Consider the following 21,543-nt stretch of genomic DNA (forward strand, 5'->3'; position numbering starts at 1 on the left):
AATTTTTTTAAATGAAATATTTGTTTATAGACAAAAATCAAACTTTGATTGCAATTATACATGACTAGGATTTGTAATCATCCTAGAATGTACCTGTTTATTTTTGGTCTGACAAACCTATGGATGGGGGAGTTGTCAAAGTATTTTAAATTTCTCCCCCTAAATTCTGATAAATGGCTTGCCCCACCATTTTCTGATGACTACTATAAAGAGAGCAGTGGAGGTGCTATGGGAGGGCATGCACCCTTCCCTGGGAAAAGGGGGTCTCGCGTGGTCATAATGCCGCAGGAATCCTCTGAATGCAGTAACAAGCAAAGCTAGGTGCCCACATTATAGAATATTGCAGCTGTTGTGTAGATGTAAGTGTCAACTCTATAGACAATACTATCAAGGTATACCTACGCAAGCAGGCAGACACGGCCTCTCTCCAGTCATCCCCAGCCTGGCCAGCCCAAAACTGAAACCAAGTCCATGCGTTTTATCTAATTCAAATATATCCTTGACTAGCTGTCAAGAGTTGCCATGTCTTCATCAGGTTAGTGCAAAGAAAGCACAGTCAAATGTGTATTTTATTCTACTTTTCTTTATCTATTTTGGTGACTGCTTGCAAGCTATTTATTATTAATTTATTTGTATTGAGTCAACAAAATATGTACAACAAAAATACATGCCAACTGCAACCAATTAGTACATCTAAACAACACTATTTAAATCACTCTCTAACCTATCATCAGGGCCAGCTTAAGCCATGAGTCAAGTGAGGCACTGGCCCAGGGCACCTGAGGTAAAGGGTGCCAAAATCCCCTGCTTCTGATGCCACTGGCTTACCCCAAGATGGGGAGGAAGAGGTGCAAAAACAAAAGTTGGCTCAAGATGCCATAAACTCTCGAGCTGTCTCTGATGAGTAGCTTTGGAAAGCTATGCTCATATGATCAACTCTTTACAAATGCAAACCTCCTTTCCACATGTTCAAGTATTCCGAAATAGAAAACAATTAGCAGAAGCCTACACATGGGTTTACCTGTGTAAAAATCTCTTTTGAAAATGCTCAATGAACCTAGCTAAAAATTACTGAGCAAAAAAGGTTCTGGCTGGTGTAAGTATGCACAAAATTTTGTTTTGAAATCCTTGCATACGCTTTGCACCTGCAAAGTAGGCAGATTTTTTTTTAAAATGTCCCCTTCTCATTTTCCAAGAGAAATGTCACGGGTATCTTCAGCAGGAACACTAAAAGCTACTCTTATAATAGCCACTACCTTCAATTTGTCTGTTGACCCTTATTTCAACATTTTTAAATAGGAAAGGATTCATGTTAACAAACATTAGGGTTGACATTCAGAATGACTTAACCAGGCAAGAGAGCCTCCCGCCTGGTCAAATCACAGTAAGCAGTCTATCCCTGGATTTTCAGCAGTGCTTAACTGCACAATGCTACTGAAAATCCAGTGTGATACCATGACACTTGCCAGTAAATGAAGGGGTGATCCCGGAAAACAGTAAGGGAGGAACTGGGAGTTATGCATGTACTAGCGATATTCAGTGTAGGTGCCCACATAGCTAACCGGGCACAAAAGGCAAACCTAACCTTGCCCAATTAGTTATGTAGGTAGAACACCAAATATCAGCTATACCTGCATAAATTCTGGGTGCCGCCAAAGATCCAATTATTCATGCTGGTGCCTAGATAGGGCCCAGCACCGACCAGCCAGATCTAAATTAGATGGGGTACTCAGCGTTGGAAGAAACACTAGGTGTTGGTAACTGAATATCGACCCAACTGTTTCCACAATAGTTGGCTGCAGTATTCACTTGCATTACTGTTCTGCAGCAGACTACCATCAAAAGTTAGTCTCACTCTTATTCTTTGACAGGAACCAGAATCTGGCTTTGAGCTTTTGTTTGACAGAGACATTGTAGCACCTCCTATTAATACAAGGGGAAATAATCTGTCCCAAGGTGGGAATTTGTACCTGTTACCGTGGCCAGCTTCTTTAAGAATCTCTGGACCTTTTCTTCACTCATCAGCTGCACAGGATTCCTCTTTTCCAGCCGACAAAGCTCAGAGAAGTGCTCCAACGAGGTAAGAAGAGAAACTCCTTTGTCCTCCGAGGGTACCCTTTCACGCTCACCTGCAACTGAACGCAAAGTTCTCCATCTGCTTCAGTCACCCTTTTAAGCATTTAAAAGATCCTGCTTTCTGGAGAGCAAAAACCTCATTTAGAATTTTCCTTTTGCCAGCTTACTGTTTACATATTTTTTTTCTCCCCCCCCCCCCCCCCCCCCACTCCAGCCTTGATCCTGATCTGTTTTTCCATTTACAGGACCCAGACAATCTAAGTCTGCCCAGCAACCCTGAAGCTGCCATTGAAGTTCACTCCAGTTACGTCATCATTTAAGTTTTGCTTTAGTTGGAGTTCATCCTTTTTCTGTTTAAAGAAAAACTTAAATCACTTCATAACTGGAGTGAGCTTACACAGCAGCTTCAGAGGTTGGGAAGTATGGTCAAATTACGCATAGAAAGGACTTCCGGTTTGGCCTCCATGCATAGCGGATGCGAGTGAACTTCGCTCATCGATCCTTACTCTTCACCCTAACAACTGGAGCTGCTGCTGCAGGGGTGTTTTTTCATTGAAGAGGCGTCGGAGACTGGAAGAGTTAGCCGAACACAGTGATATGCCAAGGATTTTGAAGGGAAGGGGCACCCCTTCGATTAAGGAAGTGTATGCAGGAAAGGCCCTGAAGCCAGGCCCTGTCGGAGGAGGAAGCCTGACTGGAAATGGGGTGACAGCGGGAAGTAGCATAACCTCCTCCCCCGAGGAAAGTGGCTGATGACGCACTTACGATGGTGCTGGCAGAGCTGCAAGCAGCTAAACTAGAAACTGCAGAGATGGTGGTGAGCAAGCTGGAAGCTAAATTGGGGGAGTTATTGGAGCAGATGGACGGCTTGAAAGGAAAAATCCTCGAGATGGAAGTAACCCAGGAGCATGGCGGGGAAATGCTGGAAACACATGCCAAATCGATATAGATGTTCAATAAAAAAGGTAGAGGATTTGGAAAACAAGCACCGCCGGTCCAACCTTAGGATCTATGATATTCGAGGACATGGAGGCTGGGAAGCCTGTGGAATTTATACAGAAGGTATTAAGATCCTGCTTTCTGGACTCATCTGCCCATCCTGAATTTGAAATAGAGCACACCAAGAACTGAGGCACAGGCCTGATTCTAATCTACCTCCACAGGCTTTCATAGTTAAACTCTTGTGGTATGTGAAGGTGACGTACTTGTTGAGTGTGGCCTGACAAGTCAAAGTGTGTAAATTTGAGACGTGGTAGATTAAAGTATTCCCGGATCTTAGTGTGGAGACTATACTTAGAAGAAAATAACTATAGAATTATAAACAGGTGCTGGTGGCATGTGGAGTACAGGCAGGAGCGTGGCATCCCACCAACTTAGTAATTTTTCAGGATGGCAAAAAGTGTTTTTTTTAATCTACCAAAGATATAGAAAGCTTTATTAAGTCACTGGACTATACCCACAAGCAGAATAAAGTCCCCGGAGGAAGCCTAGCGATGATCAAGGGACAATTTTCTGATACTTCACCAGTGAAAAAGAATAAGCACCAGGGCCTGGCAACATGGAAGAAAAAGAAAGCTACACTGATAGTTCAGAAGGACAAAGTGATGACTCTTCAGAAAAGATCCCTTCTGCTATGACCAGGAGCGGGACATGGAGACACCAAAGGTGACTCGGAGTCATCTGGAGTTTTTTTCTTGAATAAGTCATTTTATGTGATATTGTTATGTATGGAATTACTACAGGGGGAGTGGGGGAAGAAGGAAGAGCAGCAGAATAAGGTGGGGATCAGGGCCTCCCTCAATTTCTGCCCTTGGCCCCAGCATGTCTACAGTACATCTTTCTGATATCTTTGATACATATATAGCATCACACTTTCCTACTAGTGCATCAGTATTCAAAGGGCTGACCTGCAATGAAATGGATGTACAGTTAAAAGTACGATTTTTTTTTTCACTTTTACCTGCAAAACAAAAAGTCAGAAACCCAAATACAATCTCAAAATCATATTTCTTTGACAAACCTAGTCCATTAAACACCTAAAATTGATTGTGGTTATACAGAGCTGTGCAACATGTCTTCATACAAAATGGTCTGGTACCTTGTGGTCTTGCAGGACGAGAGGAATAATTGGCTTTCTTTGCCAGGTATTTTTTGATCACATCCTCAGCTTTGAAGTTTTTATTTTTCTTCAGCAGGTCAGTGGCACGCCGTGACTGATGGTCAGGAATACTGGGATCCACGTCGAAATCAAGCAGCATGATCACATCTTCTGTCTGACCTAGGAAGTGAGGTGAGCAAAATAGGAGAGGGGTGAGGGGGAAATTTTAATGGGTTCACTGTTTCAAAATTACCTTCAAATTGTAAGCTGCTTTATCATCTGTGCAAAATCAAGACAGTGAATAAACTGAACTAAACCCATGTAATCACCTCTGCTCAAAGAACAAAATTTTTTTTTTAATTTTTATGTACAGAATATTCCCTCTAATCAGCTAACAGAATCACTGAGGGTTCAGACACCAGAAGCCTACTGAACCTGGCAATTACAACTGCTAAACAAGAGTGACAGAAAAAATTAAAGTGACAGAACTGAAATTCTATCTACTTTAATTTCCTAATCTTTGGATATTTTGGTAAGCACACATGGTCATAAAAAGTTGCCCCTAATGTCTGTTAGAAACCTTTGGTTCTAGTGGTATATGGTAACTTGGATCACACTCAGTCAGTGGTGCTTAATAAGGCCAAAAATGATATTACTGCAGACTCTAAATAAATATATTACTTTTCCAGCCAAAAGAGTATGTGTGACTGCAATTCATAAACTACTCTGAAAATCCTTATCTTCAGCTGTGTTCTAGTTTTTCCTAGGCTGAAACCTAGTTTGCCTTGTTAGCTTCTGTATATTGCTGAAGCATGAAGAAGATAAAGGGTGAACGTGCCACGATGCCTAGTTTCCTCCTTTGGTGCATAAATTTGCATATAGTTCTGACCACTAACTAATGGAAAGGCAGATTTCAAAATGCCTGATGACATCATAATGTGCTTTGACCTCCGTGAGGGTTATAGCTCAACTGACCTGATGATTCTCTAAGCGAAAGGGACATATATGGCATTTCTAAGTGTTGGTTGGGAGTATTAAAGGAATACGAAAAGTACGAACTAGGGGTCACAGGCTTCCCTAACTGTGGCAAAATCTGAATGAAATTGGATGAACAATTTAAAAGGTATTTGGAAGGGGTGGGATGTGGGAACACTTACAGGAGGGGAAAGAGGGGCAGATTTCACAAGGCCAGTTTCTCAGTGGAGCACTAGGTTAACAAAAGCAGAAGTCTAGAGCCATAAAGAGGAAACCCTGCCTTCCTGTTCTCATGCTGTGATGGGGAAACCACCATCTTCCTCTAAAACTGGGATGTGGAAACTTCTAGCCTATGGGAACATTTGGCTCAATGCTCAATTTAACCTGGCCCACAGAAAGACAAAAACATGAAATTCCTGTTCTGGTCCCATTGCTACAGATACCACTTTCAGGTATGTACTGTTCTCACTTCCCCTTCTCCCACTCCCTGGGGGTGTGGGAGATCTATATTCAGTCTGCCCAATATTCAAAGTGATTTAAGCGGGCAGGAAAGGCTCTGCCCACTTAAATTGTTCAGGGCTGCCCAACTGCTGATATTCAACAACACTGAACCAGGCAGTGATGCTGAGAATCGGCTCTGACCAGCCATGAAAAGAGTGGGCAGGTCAGGGGCGGTACAGGAAGTGGCACTGGGGAGGAGGCAACAGTTATGCAGGTGCCGGCAATATTCAAAGCCGGCATCCGATAGCTCAGCGGGCAAATTTAGGACAGTTGAAAAGCTGTCCTAAATTCAGTCACTAAGCTACGTGGGTGCCAGCACTGAATATTGGCTGACACCTGCATAATTTTAAGAAAGTTTCCCAGCCTGATCACCCTTCCCCCCAAAAACAGCTCCCCTTCCAATCCGCCTCCCTTCCACAACAGCCATACCCCCTCCCCAAACCCTCCCACCACTGGACCACCAGGGAAACTAGGTAGGCCTGGTAAGGATCTATAGATGGCGGGGGGGGGGGGGGGGGAGGGGGGAGATCAGACGGGCTGAATACTGGCTAGGACCAGCATACACTCCAGCAGCCAGGACCAATGCAATTAGTTCCTGATATTCAGTCCCAGTGCCCACACATGACCTGGCACTGAATATCCAAGGCTAATTTAACCATCAACAGTCAGTGTTTAAAAACAGTCGCATAAATGCAGAAACTGACCCGAGTTTCTTGTGTCAAGATACCACAGCATGTTCCTAAACTGCACTTATGTTGGAAGAAGAGGCAGGAGACTGCATATCAAGGAAAAGACACAAAACCAATGTCCTTCCTGAATGTCCTCTTATAGATTAGGGCCGGTATATAGAAGAAACAATTACATACAGGTACCTTGTGTGTTTCTTTTTAATAGTAAAAAGGATATGAATATAAAATAGCATCACAAACCAAACCAAAAATCACAACTAAAATGTGTCTGCATACATTTATATCTGCTCAGAAGCTGGTGTAAATGTGCAAGAGATATATTTGCATGCACTGCCATTACTGCATGCACATTTATCTGTGGTAATTCTGAAAATCACAAGAAGGTTAAATGACAGGAACATAAGAGTAGCCATACTGGGTCAGACCAATGGTACATCTAGCCCAGTATCCTGTTTCCAACAGTAGCCAATCCAGATCACAAGTACCTGGCAGAAACTCAATTAGTAGCAATATACCATGGAACCAATTCCAGGGCAAGCAGTGGCTTCCCCAAGTCTGTCTCAATAGCGGACTATGGACTTTTCTTCCAGGAACTTGTCCAAACCCTTTTTAAACCCAGATATGCTAACCGCTGTAAATACATTCTTTGGCAAGAGTTCCAGAGCTTAACTATTCACTGAGATTTCCTCCTACTGTTTTAAAAGTATTTCCATGTAACTTCCTTGAGTGCCCCTTGGTCTTTGCACTTTTTCTAAGAGTAAAAAAAACAACTTCGATTCACTTCTACTCGTTTCACACCACTCACGATTTTGTAGACCTCAGCCGTCTCTTTTCCAAGCTGAAGAGCCCTAACCTCTTTAGCCTTTCCTCATATGAGAGGAGTTCCTCCCACTCTATCATTTTGGTTGTTGCTCTTTGAACCTTTTCTAATTCACCTATATCTTTTTTGAGATACGGCGAGCAGAACTGAACTCAATACTCAAGGTAAGATCGAACCATGGAGCAAAAAGAGAGACATTATAGTATTCTTGGTCTTATTTACCAACCTTTCCTAATCCTAATATCCTGTTTGCTATTTAGGCCACTGCCACACACTGGACAGAAGATTTCAGTGTATTGTCTACAACAACACTTAAATCTTTTTTTGGGGTGCTGACCCCCAAGGTGGACCCCTAGCATCCGGTAACTAGGATTCAGATTATTCTCTCCAATGTGCATCACTCTGTATTTGTCCAAATTAAATTTCACCTGCCATTTGGATACCCAGTCTTCCAATTTCCTAAGGTCTTCCTGCAATTTTGCACAGTCTGCAAATTTAATCACCTCACTCGTCATTTTACATTCTGATGTAAGTTGTTATGAGTTTTTGCCTCTGCGGCAAGTTTCTCTTCTTATTCTCTTTTGGCCTTCTTTATCAATGCTTTGCATCTAACCTGCCAATGCTTATGTTGCTTCTTTTTGAGGTTTTAATTCTCCCATATGCAGCCGCAACCATCTTGGTACACTAAAAACAATGTAATTGATGGGGCAACAAGCTCCGCTTATTCCTTCAGCCAGGCCAAGCATGCTCCCACTGTCTCCCGTCATTAAACCTCCTTGGAAAATCCAACTGGCTTGAAGTACTGAATGACAGGTGTTTCCTATCCCCATTATAGTCTTTGAGCTTTAAAAGTCTAACAGGTCGCTTCTTTACTCATTTAAGATTTATGAACTGCGTTGTATTGAATCATCTTTATAAGGGTTTTTTTTATTCCTGTAAATAATTAAAATAAATGAATTTATCTTTGGTTTATATTAAAGGAAAACCTAAGAGATCGTTGTTGACTGAAAGACTATGTCCATGCAAATCTTTATTTCCTGTTTTGACAAACAAAGTCAATAGAAATACAGCTACCACTTTAAAGGCCATAAACAATTACCTACTTTTCTAATTATCTTTATTTTTTAAGCTTCAGTGCAACACACCTCATTATGACCTTGCCACCCAATGCATGGGAAAAGCAGTGCCATTCACTGACGCAAAGGAAAACGTTATGAGAGATCCCCAAGGAAATTAAGTGGAGTAGAACACAACAAGCAGCAAGGATACAAAGAAAATCAACAAAGCCAAGACCATGGAGCAAGAGACATCATTGAGCACCGGATGCAGAGACACTAACGAGATTCTCCAAAGGATCAACTGCTTATACTCTGTCATACTCCCTTTCAGTATCATTCATCGCTTTCCCTTCCTCTTTGCCCCAATGCATATACATTTGTATAGCTGAGATTTTGTTTTTCATCTTTTGTTTTTCTAAATCTCTTTTTCCTGCGTCTTCTCTTTTAGCTGCTCATGCAACAAGTGTGTGCTGTAGAGACAGCAGCCCCAAAGTGCCCAGAGCTTCTTAAATGAGGGGAGTCAGAACCGGTGTGATGTTACAGCTTTCTATCCCCCTCAATAACTTCCATGCTCTATGCATGTTCCCCTTGACATTCTAATAATTAAAAGTCAACAATCACAGTTACCCTAATACCATTCCTCCCAGAACTCTTTAAGCATCACAGAACTGGGCATCATGCTTTTAAATATTAACCTTTGTTTCTTAGATAGGATGAAAAATATACAAAACCACCTCAATTAGCAAAAAACATTTTTATAAATTCTATAAAGTGAGAATGGTGCTCAGAATAAAGTGTTGTGATCCCTTGTGACCATAAAATCCCCTGGCAATCACTAAATTGAATCACTGCACCATGAAGCCCCACCTGACAAAGTGTTCTTATTTCAAACAAGAAAAAAGATAAAGACTTAGCTTAGCTCAATTGAAGAGTCCATCACAGTTTCTTCAGCACACCAGTCGTCTTCAGGCAGGCGGTGCATTAGTGTGCCAGGGCAAAGTATATAAACATTCCACAAAAACATGGTTTTCCATATTGTTTTGGCTTTCTTAGATATGTACATATTAAATTGTATGAATGTTTTGAATACTAGCATTTACACGCACAGGTGTGCACTTTTGTGTGTATGTGCATTTAAGTGATTAAATGCTAGAATGGTACCTAAGTGCTGTCCTGCAAGTACCCGCTTAACTTACACAGCATGTATTTTTACAAGGTGGTATAAACAGGTGCAGAGCATAGGCAGGGCTCCCACTTAGAAATAAAGAAACATGATGGCAGATAACAGCCAAATGACCCATCCAGTCTGCCCTTCCACAGTAACCACTACCTCCTCCTTTTCTTAAGGGATCCCACATGTCTGTCCCAAGCTTTCTTAAATTCTAACACAGTCTTCTTCTCCACAACCTCCACCGAGAGGCCATTCCATGCATCCACCACCCTTTCCGTGAAACTTCCTAAGTCTATTTCCTCTTAACTTCAACCTGTGCCACCTCATTGCAGAGTTCTCCTTCATTTGAAAAAGGCTCACCTCCTGTATGTTAACACCACTGAGGTATTTAAACGTCTCTATCATATCTCCTCTCTCCCAGCATACACAAATTGAGGCTCATGAGCCTATCACTGTATGTTTTATGACCGAGACCACTTACCAGTTTGGTAGCCACCTCTGAACCAACTCCATCCTATTTATATTTTTCTGTTGGTGCAGTCTCCAGAACTGCACACAGTACTCTTAAGTGGGGCCTCACGGGCTGGGCTAGGTTTACCATATGGCTCCAGAAAAAGGAGGACAGATTGAGCCAGTCTGGATTTTGCTTCCATTGCTTTCAATGGAAGCAAAACCCGGACTGGATCAATGTGTCCTCCTTTTTCTGGAGCCATATGGTAATCCGCCCTCACCAAAGACTTATACAAGGGCACTATCACCTCTTTGTTCCTGCTGGTCATCCTGCTCCTTATGCACCCGAGCATTCTTCTGGCTTGACAGTCACCTTTTCTACCTGTTTGGCCACCTTAAGATCATCAGACACAATCACCCCCAAGTCCCGCTCTTCTTTTGTACACAGGAGCACTTCACCCCCTATATTGTACTGTGCCCTTGGATTCTTGTAACCCAAGTGCATGACCCTGCATTTCTTAGCATTAAATCTTGTATAAGTTACAGAATACTCAAGTTATGTGGGTAGCTGCCACATTTAAGCACTTACACTTACACCAGCTGTATGGTTGGCCTATGTGCGTGTGCCTAAATGTTAAACTTTGATGATATGGCAATATATGACTCCCAACTCCAGTGCTAATCACAAGATTTCAAATAAATAAACCAGAGTCCAAATCGTTATTCAATCACCATGCTCTCTCTTAATCATGCAATCAATTTATCATCGGTCTTTTATCTTATCAATAATATCTATGTTTATTAATCTAATCTGCTTTGAATAAAGTCAGAAAACATGACAACAAACTTGATAGGCATTCTAATTATGACCTTAGCTTTGACGGCTCAGAGGCAAGCAGTCCGACATGGCACATGTTTCACATGAAGCTGTTTGAAGGATATACTCCCATCGCTGGTTGGCAAGAGAGGGAGCTAAGCTATGATGGAGCAAAATCCAAATAAATAAATAATAAAAGATAAAGCAAGACTGATAGAAGGCACTCGGTCCTGTATCTGCACACGTGAGGGTCTTGTCTCTCTCTCTTCTCTCCTGCTAAGATCCGCATTCTTAAGCAAAGGGGCAGCTCCAAGGGCACCCTATCTAGAAATATCACTGTTGGCTTTCCGACCAACGAGATTCACCTACTATCAAGGCTGCTTTAACTATTAGAAGATTAGGCACGGACTAGGATGGAAGTTTCTAGGGAGCAGCAAAAAGGAGCTTAAGTGAGAGCAAAATTAAGTGGCCACCTCTATTTCACCTGATGACAGTCCATTCTTTAATGGCATTTGGGTGCCTAGATTCTGTTAATACAATACTAGCATAACCTGGTATCAGCTCACTTTACAATTATGCACCTGCAGTCAGGGCTGTGGAGTCGGTGCACCAAACCTTCGACTCCTACTGATATTAAGCTTCTGTTCTGTACTGTAAACATAACTTTAGATCCAGGACAAAGATATGTAAATATAAGTATAAAATGATAAATTTACCATATATATTATGGGGTTTTTTACATTTTGAAACTGGAGTAGAAGTCAGTATATTTTTACTGACTCCGACTCCACAGTCCTCTCTGCAGTACACCAGCCATATACCTGGGATACGTGTGGTCATGTAAATGCAGCAGAGACATATGCAATTGACAGTCTTCTCTGAATTGTGCGTTTAAGTGAGAGCACCACCCATGCATAATGCCCTCCCCCTGCGTTTATGAACTAAACCATATATGCGCACCCTTACAGACTTGCCTTTAAGCACTTTGCTGGCACTTCTGCAGGTAGGTGTACACTTACGCACACGTAAACATTAACATTTACGTGCACACGGGATGCGGAAACATATAGACTTGTTATAGGCTTGCCCTTACACTGTATATATGACACACAGTTTAATATTTAATAGTTGGTGACCAATATTCATTTTTAAAGTTTGTTCTAACAGAGGTAGTGTAAAACTGAAGATTTGCCTAGAGCATCTAACGCACTTGCACTGACCTTGCATGCTCTTCCCACCCTCCATTCACAAAATGAGGCACTCTGATGAGTGCTCTTGGCCAGCACACTACAAAAGCCAGGGCTTGTGGTTGTACTGGGAAGAGTAGATTTATTCTTTCTTATAACACTTCTTCTCAACCTTCTCCAAGAGACACACCTAGCCAGTCAGGTTTTCAGGATTACCACAATAAATATGCATAAGATCAATTTGCATACAAGAGAACAGCCGTGTGCAAATTTATTTCATGCATATCCACCATGGTTAGCCTGAAAACCTGACTGGCCAGGTGTGCCTCCAGGAGAGGGTTGAGAAGAAAGGACAGTCACCTCTTTCGGTCTGCACAGAATCCTACGAGCCCACATCCCAGAATAAATTCCTTTCAAACAGCTGCACTCTTACATTATCATGCATAGGCCAGGTGAGGTGCTGCTGGGAAGCAGCACTGTACCCACGTTTTAAGGTGTACCCGTTGCCATGCGAGGTAGTGGGAGAAGACGCAACCAAATGTAGCACCGTGCATCCGTCCTCATCTTGCTGGTTGAGCTTCCCTTTCATGCTCTTCTCAAACCTCACCACAAATCTGAACAGGTTACTGTCTTCTGAAATAGATTTAAAAAAATAAAAGTGTTAATTATTGACCATCTAAGCAGAACAGGTCACAATATACAGTAGTACCATCATGAGCCTCGTCATATTTGATAATCCTCAAATAAATCTCCCACCTGGAGGCACCTTACATATAGGAAGGAAATTTTTTAAAGCTATTTCTGCAGGTAGAGTGCATTACCCATAAAAAGGGACTTGTAATACTCTTCAGCCTTCATTCAGATACAAGTACACAGTGCTGTCCTGATGAACACTTACTGCTACCGGATGAAATACACACTTAGTGCATATTATATGCTCACACTGTTCATGGTGTAATGGCACACTTACTGGACAATCATGGACAAACAGAAAGATGGGAAAAATTTTGAAGCACAGTATACTGTGTATGCTGATTATTTGCCAGGGCACTTAAGAAAACAAAATGGCTGTAGAAAATTCATCTTAATGAACACTACAGCTATTTTTCCCCCTATTTTATTGATTTTATGTGCAAGCGCAAGTTGTAACAGTAATACAGATGATGTAATGTGACTTCACACTGCAGCCATCTTAAAACAGTAATACTGTCAGCTCAACTAGTAGCTCATTTTTAAAATATAACCATTGCAAGATTGCAATGGTGGAGAATTACTGATCATGTCCCTTCGTTGACCTTCGAGTGGGATCAAGGATAGTCATAGATCACTTGACACAGTGATCCCAAATGAGCTGAACTTGGAGACTGACTTTCTATATTGTACAGAGCATGCTTGTACAGAGACTTCGACAGCTGATTAGCTGTATTGGCTAAAGGAGGAGGATATTGAAGGCTGTGCTTAGTGGACTTAGTATATGTTCAACTTGAAGTCGAGAGATGCCCTTGAAAATATGAATTAATGTCTGCTACATTTGAGAAAAGCATTATGTCAATTTATGGGCTTCCTTCTATCTCAGTTAAGATAAGTAAAATTTTGGCATATAAGATTTATAAAAATTTGAGAGATATACTACCATCATGGATACATTTTCTATTTGTCTGAGTTGGAGTTTCTTCTAATTCAAGTTCCCACAGAGATATTGCAAAATGTATTTGATCTTGTGATCAGTGATTACATCTCTTTTCAAACACATATCTAGTGATTGTCTAATGGTGTGATCTTTGAATATGAAAGTCTTTTCAATATATGTTTATGCCTATGATAAAAAAGAGCTCCAAATATTTTCTAAACGTATACATATTTATAAAATAATCAAAAAATAGGTTTACCGTTCACTTTTTTTTAAGCATTGTTATAAAATACCCCTCTAAAGCTTCTGTCATGCCTTTATTAGAAAGATGTCCATGAACCATGCTGTTTTCCTTTTTTTCGTGTATATGTGTCTTGTCTGCCTTTCTTGACTAGATTGATAGTTTCTACTCCTTGGAGTTTATAATTGTACTAGCCGTTAAGCCCGTCAAAACGGGCAAGATTTCCAGCTACCCTCCTCGCCGCCGCTCCCTCCCCCCTCCGTGTCGGGCCCCCTGCACTGACCTGACAGCGCCTCTCACCTCCGTGTGAAAGCGCTGCAGGCAGCAGCAGACCGTTCTGCTGCTGCCTGCAGCGCTTCCACACGGAGGTGAGAGGCGCTGTCAGGTCAGTGCAGGGGGCCCGATATGGAGGAGGGCGGGGGCGGGGTTGGGGGGGAGGGTGGAGGTTGGTGCGCGCGATGTTCATTTCCAGGTGGCAGCGTCCGACAGTGACTCCGACTCAGTTTCCTCTCTGTTCCGCCCTCTGACGTCATCACGTCTTGACGCGAGGCGGGACAGAGAGGGAAGTCCCTACTGCGCATTTGCAGGTGAGTCGGTCACTTGCCGTTTATATGTTTGATGTGCCTGTACAGATACTATCACCTCAACACTTCATTTGTTTTCTTAGTGGAACAGCACTGCCACCCAGTGGACAATCCTCATATACAGAAGAGGAATTTTCCTAGATCTCTTCTGAGAAGTCCAGATGGAAAAATGATTCTTACCTGTTCATTTTCTTTCCTTTAGTCCTAGAAGCAAACAAAAAGCTCCAACAGCCTTCAAAAACAGTTCTTTAATTTGTGGACCTGACAAGGGCCGTGTTTCAGCACACAGTGCCTGTGTCAGGTGTCACGAGAGCATACGTATACTTGATACAATAAGCCCAAGCCTGAGCTGGTGACTTTTGTGAAAACCGGTTATGTTGTGCCTTCAGTCACCTAAAGTCAGTGTTCTTTTACTGAAATCGCAGTAAAACAATGAAATTTAATAACCTGTTGTTTTCCCTTTAGTTCTACCAGATCAGTCCAGGACTTGTGAGTTATGCTGGTCAGCCAGCAGATGTGTAGGGACAGAGGTTCTAGGATTTTTGGGCACTACCCTATAAGGGCTCTGTGCAGCATCAGGTGTTCAGCATTTTGAATGATGAAACAGTGTAGAAGTGGTCATTTAATTTCATTGTGTTTGAATCAAAAACCTAACACACTATAAAACAAACTTCTCAATGAACTTCTGCAAACCACATATGTACAAATTAAAAAAGGCTCGGTTCCTGGACTGGTCTGATAGGACCAAAGGGAAAAAAATTAACGGTATCAATTTTTCATTCCTCAGTGTCCATATCAGACCAATCTAGGACTTGTGGGATGTAGCAAAGTAATCCTTAAGAAGGATAGGAAACTCCAGATGCTACCCTGAGCACTAGAGAGCCATGTAAGTCTTCTGCATTCACTGCTGCAACAAGAAGATTGCAAAGGTCTTTTGTGAGAGCCCATGGTAACAGATCTAATGTCAATGCCCGGCAACCTATAATTTGCATATAGCCCCACACCAAACACCCAAGGAGCTCACAGATCTACAAGTGTTTTATTTGCGAATGAAGCTTGATATATATCTCTGCTTGGGAAGGAAGACCATTCCAAAATGTCGAATGTTGCCCCTAGGTACTTGAGATGTTGAGTGGGAGCTAGACTGCTCTTGGCAAGATTGACCACCCAACCTAGGGACTAAAGGAGCTGAAGAATTTGTGCCATTGACTTTTGGGAAACTCCAAAAGTACTAGCACTTTGATCCCCCGATGATGAAGATACACTGCTACAGAGCTACCACCACCATTACTTTGGAAAAATTTCTGGATGCTGTCACTAAACTGAAGTGCACTGCTTGAAACCAAAAGTGTTTCCCCAGAATCACAAGTCTCAAGAATCTCTGATGTGGTGGGAATGGGAAAATGTAAATAAACTTCCTTTAAATCTAGAGAAGCAAGAAATGTTCCTGGACTTACAGCTGCAGTCACAGACCAGAAAGGTTTCCATTCTGAAGTGCCTTACTTTTAAAGCACAATTCACCCCTTTGAGAACTAAAATTGGCTGAAAAGTTCTCTCTTTCTTTCTTTCTTTGGGACTATGAAGTAAATTGAGCGTCTTTCTGTGCCTTTCTCATTGAAACTAGTGCAATGGCTCCTAACTGTAGCAGATATGAAATGAGGACTGGACAGCCTTCATTTCTGACAGAGTATGACAGACAAAGGCATTCTGAAGAGGATGGGAGAATTTTAGTTTGTAACTGTGTTTTATTGAATCCGATACCCACTGGGCTGAAGAAATGCAAGTCCACTCATCCAAAAAACAGGAACAGGTGGGCGCCTACCTGTTCCTGGCAAAGATGGACCCGACGGGCTTCACTGTGTGGATCTTGCAGCTCCAGAGGACCAAGTTCCTTGACAGTTACCTTTTTTATCCATTTGAAAGGAGAAGCTTCTGAAACCTCACACGGTGATAAGAACTGGACTTTCCAGGCCTATACCATTTTGCCTCTCTAAAATCTAGGCTTAGAATTAGCCTGCCTCAAAGAGGATTTCAATTTATTTTCTAGCAGTCTCTGAGTTTTAAAATCACCTAAATTTTTAACCAATTTCTCCATATCCTCCCAAAAAGCAACTTGCCTCTGGGATGCACTAGGCAGGGCTAAACACCATATAAGGACCACCAGAGAAAATGGGGAAAAAATTGGGGGAGGGCCACAGGGGAGGGGGAAATCAAAGTCCACTGGACCACCAGGGAAATTAAGAAAGAGATTTGGAGGCGGGGGTGTCTGGGTCCACTGGACCACCAGGGAAATTTTTATTTTTTAATTCAGGGGAGTTGCAGAGAGGGCTGTGGGGAGAGGGGTGTCAGGGTCCACTGGACCATCAGAGAAAATTTAAAATAAAAAAAGATTCGGGGGGGGGGGGGGGGGGGGGGGAGGTTAGAGTCCATTGGACCACCAGGGAAATTTTTTTTGGGGTGGGGGGGGGGGGGGTAGTGAGGGGGTCTCCGGGAAGTGAGAGGTAGAAAGCACAAGAAGGCCTTTGCAGCTGCCTGCTTGTGCTTCTCTTTTCTCCGACAGCTCCAGAGCTGCCGTAAAATTTGCTCATTAAATTACGACTGCTCTACAGCTGTGCATCCCCCAGAATACACATCAGAATACTAATGAGCTCACTGTGATACATTTGAAAGGGGTTCTCTGTGGCTGCTAACAGCACACGTTAGAGCCACGGAAAACCCCTTTGTGTATTACTAGCTACATCATCGCTTGCTTTAGACTGGCTAGAACCAGTCTAAAGCAAACATTAATCGCAAGCTTTTTGCATCTAGCCCTCAGTGGGGTAGAGAGAGATTACTGAGGACTATAATTCTCAGTCCAAATTATCTGGCCTCCAGGTGGAAGATAGCTCAGTTAGTATTATTCTGGAAGTCACACATTGTATACATTATCACATAATTTTAACACCTCCTCCAAAACATTTCTATTAAAATGAACTATGCAATCAGGGTCCAAGCCTCCTGCTTTAGGGGTGGTAGTGGTTTATAATAGAAACTTCTTTATAAAGTTGTCCTCCACGGATGCTATAGACTTATCACTGTTAGTTTATTGCTAATTTCTTGATTGACCGCCGGTCTAATTGTTATTGTACTGGCTTTGCTTTTCCTTGCCTTTTCATACAGTTTGTATTTAATAAAGTATTTTTCACATAAAATGAATTATGCCCACAACTAAAGGTATGTGCATCTTCAGAAAAAATATATTCTTATACATACACAGCACTCACTTGCTTTGATGCAGAGTCTCATGACAGAATGCAGGGGATATGCTCCGATGCTCTCTGCCTTTGCTCCGATGCTGATCAGCCACATCACAAGTTCTGGCATGGTCTCCATCCGGTCATATTGGCCAGAACTAACGTACTTCTATCAAGCAAAACACAATTTGCAATGTTAGCAGAATAAGTTCAATGCCGTAAAGTTTTCTTCAATTGATTACCTAGCAACCATACAAATTGACTTTCTTCAAAATATCCTATCTTCTATTTTATCATTATTATTTATTAGGATTTATTTACCACCTTTTTGAAGGAATTCACTATTTGTATGGAGGGCTTTTTTAAAAATTCTCTTTATTGAACCATCAGCAATTACATTCAGCAACACCAATCCAGAAAAAAAGAAATATATTCATAATATACAAAGATATTGTACAATCATATAAGAGCATCTTTGGGAAAAGTGACTAAAGTAGTGGATTCAATATGTTGAGAGTGGCTGATTTCTCATGTCATGAATCCATAAGCAGCATGAAAATGTTACATGTTTGAACTTCTGTAGCTTTCTTTTATTTTTTCACATTAAAAGGATGGGGTTTGGAGTGTTGTATTGCAAACTGCGTGCTCTAACAGAATTGCTTAAAACCCTTATTTTTTGTTTATGGTGACTTTAGTCACCTTTCCCTAGAGATGGTCACATATATCCCCTTGCTGTGATATGTTATAAGAATGTCCACTTTCCCTCTATTTCCCAACCCCAGCTCCTTCCCTCTGGAACCACTCATGTTTCTTCAGAGCAGTCTCAGCCAAGAAGAAGCCTTGAAATCCCAAACCCCTCACACATCCCAATATCCTCCCTCCTCTTCAGTGCTCTCAAATCATACATTCAACAGAAGATTCCTTGTTCTATGAGGCAGTGCCTCCCATACGGGAGACCAGGTCTGCTAAAGCAGTCATTAAGTTTTGGGAGAGTCACATCTGGCCCCCAAATGCTCAAGTTTTATCAAATTATAAATCTCATTTTTCCAAGCCACCATAGTTGGCACCTCTTGATCTCTCCAGTGGCTTAAGACACATTTACGGTCCAACAAAAAGGCCTTTTTGAGTACATTATTGGTGCCTGAATGTATGTTAAGAGGGGTTAGTTGAAAAACAATTTAAGAAAAAGATGAATATCAACTAGGGTGGAAGTTATTTTTGAAGTTTGTAAAAATGATCTTCTTACCTCATTATTTTGTTTGTATATATGAAGAAACATTTCAGGTAAAACAGCAGTTAAATTAGTGGACATTTACTGATACCTCAACAGCATTGACGTTCTGAAGGCATCAAACAGTAATAATTCCAAAATTTGCACTAAGCATTCTTGAATATGGAGCAGTTGTGAACCAAATTAGGCTATTAGTATTTTGTAAAATACAATCGAACAACGAATTGAACACGTAACTCCAAAACATATCACTCAGTATGCTTACTACTTCCAGCGAAGCCACCACTGAGCCCAGCACCTACAAGTAATCACATGGCTGCAGGGCTCTGAAGGACAGAAGACTTGAAATTTGGCCCTGCGACTTCATGAACGAGGAAGGAATACTCTCCCTATCTGAGTGTCGAAGCGGATTCCCAAATATTTGAGGCACTGTGTCAGAACATGGCAGAAAAGCAGTCACAACAGGAACTCATATTGTTGCTCCTGTAAAACTTCCTTTTGTCATCAGGCATTTTTAATGGCCTTATTTTGTTTCGAAAATCATTAAAAACATAGCTATTGAGAAGTTTTTAAAGTGAGGATTATGATGATTTAGTCTTTTTTTCACTTGTATTATGTTATTGGATGTTCTCTGTACTTTCCCAGGTATGCCTGGTTCCTTTTTTATATAAACCACACAGAACTTTACCTGTTGGTTAATGGACTTCTCTCCTCACCTTTAACTAGCAACCACGGCACCAAGCAGGGATGTTCTTTATCTCCTATCCTTTGTGTATTGAACCACTGACTCTGAAACTGTTACACAACCCTGATATCAGGTGCATCCCTATCAGTGTAAGCGAAGTAAAGTTAGTGCTATTTGTTGATGATTTGCTCACTGTTTACACAGCCACAGGTTGCTTTACATCAAACCTTGGCTTTGCTAGATGACTTTGGCCAAGTGTCAGGTTTGTGGATTAATACAAATAAATCAGAGGCCTTGTGTCTAATGAAAGGCTTGGAGCAAAGATGGGCAGGGCTCATTTCCACTCAGATGGGCTAGTGACCAATTAAAATATCTAGGATTGTGCATCCCTTGCTGTCTTTCTAGATTATATCCCATTAATGTGACTCCCCTACTGACAGAGACACAAATCTATGTAGAAAATGGTATAGTTTACAATCCCATGGTACAATTGATAAAAATGATCATCTTACCAAATGGCTGTATCCCTTACAGCACATTCCCATTATTTTGAAACCAGCATATCTCCACAGGAATAAGATAATTTGAATGTTTATTTGGGGAGGGAAGAAACCAAGATCGAGATTGTCTCATTGTCAATTGAAGGGGGGAACTTGGGTTATTTACATGCATAAGGAGAAGAATGTCACTTACGATATATTACAGATTGGTTCTTTGGGTCTTCTGATTATTGCAATAGAGCACTAGAGAATTCCTTAGGAGATCACTTGGCCTTACTTTATTTGGTTTATGCCAAAGTGGACAGCCTTCCCCATTGTCTCAGACACCATATTTTACTTAAGCCAATATGAAGGGCTTGGGGTTTTATGAGGAAGAGGTTTGGTTTACATTCTCATAGCTCAAAGTATTTTCCTATTGTTTACACCGGAGAGACGTTACAGACTCCGGTGTAAACAAATACAAAGTGATGTTGTGGTAAGATAAAGTTCATGTGGCACAGCCACACTAGGAAATTGTACAACGGAAGAGTTGTGCTATGTCCATTACATTCTTTAGTTTTGTTGTGTTGCAAAAATCAGGCATTTATGTTGGATCAGTAGGGTATGCCTTTTTAAACAGGTTAGTTTTTAGTGTTTTCCGGAAGTTTAGGTGGTCGTTCATAGTTTTCAAGGCTTTTGGTAATGCGTTCGTAGTTTTCAAGGCTTTTGGTAATGCGTTCCTCTTCACCCTGCAACCCTCTCCCTCAATCAACCAACCCAGGCCTCTTTCTCCTCCTTTCCTGATATCACCGAGGAGGAAACCGCCCGCCTTCTTTCCTCCTCGAAATGCACCACTTGTTCCTCTGATCCCATCCCCACCAACTTACTTAACACCATCTCTCATACTGTCACCCCCTTCATCTGTCATATCCTCAACCTCTCTCTCGCCACTGCAACTGTCCCTGACACCTTCAAGCACGCCGTAGTCACACCTCTCCTCAAAAAACCATCACTTGATCCTACCAGTCCCTCCAACTACCGCCCCATCTCCCTCCTATCCTTCCTCTCCAAAATACTTGAGCGTGCTGTTCACAGCCGCTGCCTTGATTTTCTCTCCTCTCATGCCATCCTCGATCCGCTTCAATCCGGTTTTCGCCCTCTACACTCGACAGAAACGGCACTCTCTAAAGTCTGTAATGACCTGTTCCTTGGCAAATCCAGAGGCCACTACTCCATCCTCATCTTCCTTGATCTATCCGCTGCTTTTGATACTGTCAATCATGATTTACTTCTTGCCACACTGTCCTCATTTGGGTTCCAGGGTTCTGTCCTCTCCTGGTTCTCCTCCTATCTCTCCCACCGCACCTTCAGAGTACACTCTCATGGATCTTCCTCCACCCCCATCCCGCTCTCTGTTGGAGTTCCCCAGGGATCTGTCCTTGGACCCCTTCTTTTTTCAATCTACACCTCTTCCCTCGGCTCACTGATCTCATCTCATGGTTTCCAGTATCATCTTTATGCTGATGACACCCAGCTATATCTCTCCACACCAAACATCACCGCGGAGAACCAGGCCAAGGTATCGGCCTGCTTATCCGACATTGCTGCATGGATGTCC

At 42.0% G+C, this 21,543-nt stretch overlaps 1 protein-coding gene across 1 annotated transcript in view; it reads right to left on the reverse strand.

Annotated features, from left to right (window-relative positions):
* TRANK1 (tetratricopeptide repeat and ankyrin repeat containing 1) overlaps positions 1 to 21,543 on the reverse strand; it is a 222,299-nt gene that overhangs the window by 113,236 nt on the left and 87,520 nt on the right. Inside the window, exons 7-10 of the mRNA XM_030205498.1 lie at positions 17,561 to 17,699; positions 12,329 to 12,475; positions 4,175 to 4,354; positions 1,971 to 2,135 (exon numbers count right to left, since the gene is read on the reverse strand). Of these exons, the coding sequence (XP_030061358.1) occupies positions 1,971 to 2,135; positions 4,175 to 4,354; positions 12,329 to 12,475; positions 17,561 to 17,699 (631 nt within the window). The remainder of the gene's footprint in view (positions 1 to 1,970; positions 2,136 to 4,174; positions 4,355 to 12,328; positions 12,476 to 17,560; positions 17,700 to 21,543) is intronic.

The sequence above is a fragment of the Microcaecilia unicolor genome, chromosome 1 (assembly GCF_901765095.1).
Source record: "Microcaecilia unicolor chromosome 1, aMicUni1.1, whole genome shotgun sequence".
NCBI lineage: Eukaryota > Metazoa > Chordata > Amphibia > Gymnophiona > Siphonopidae > Microcaecilia > Microcaecilia unicolor.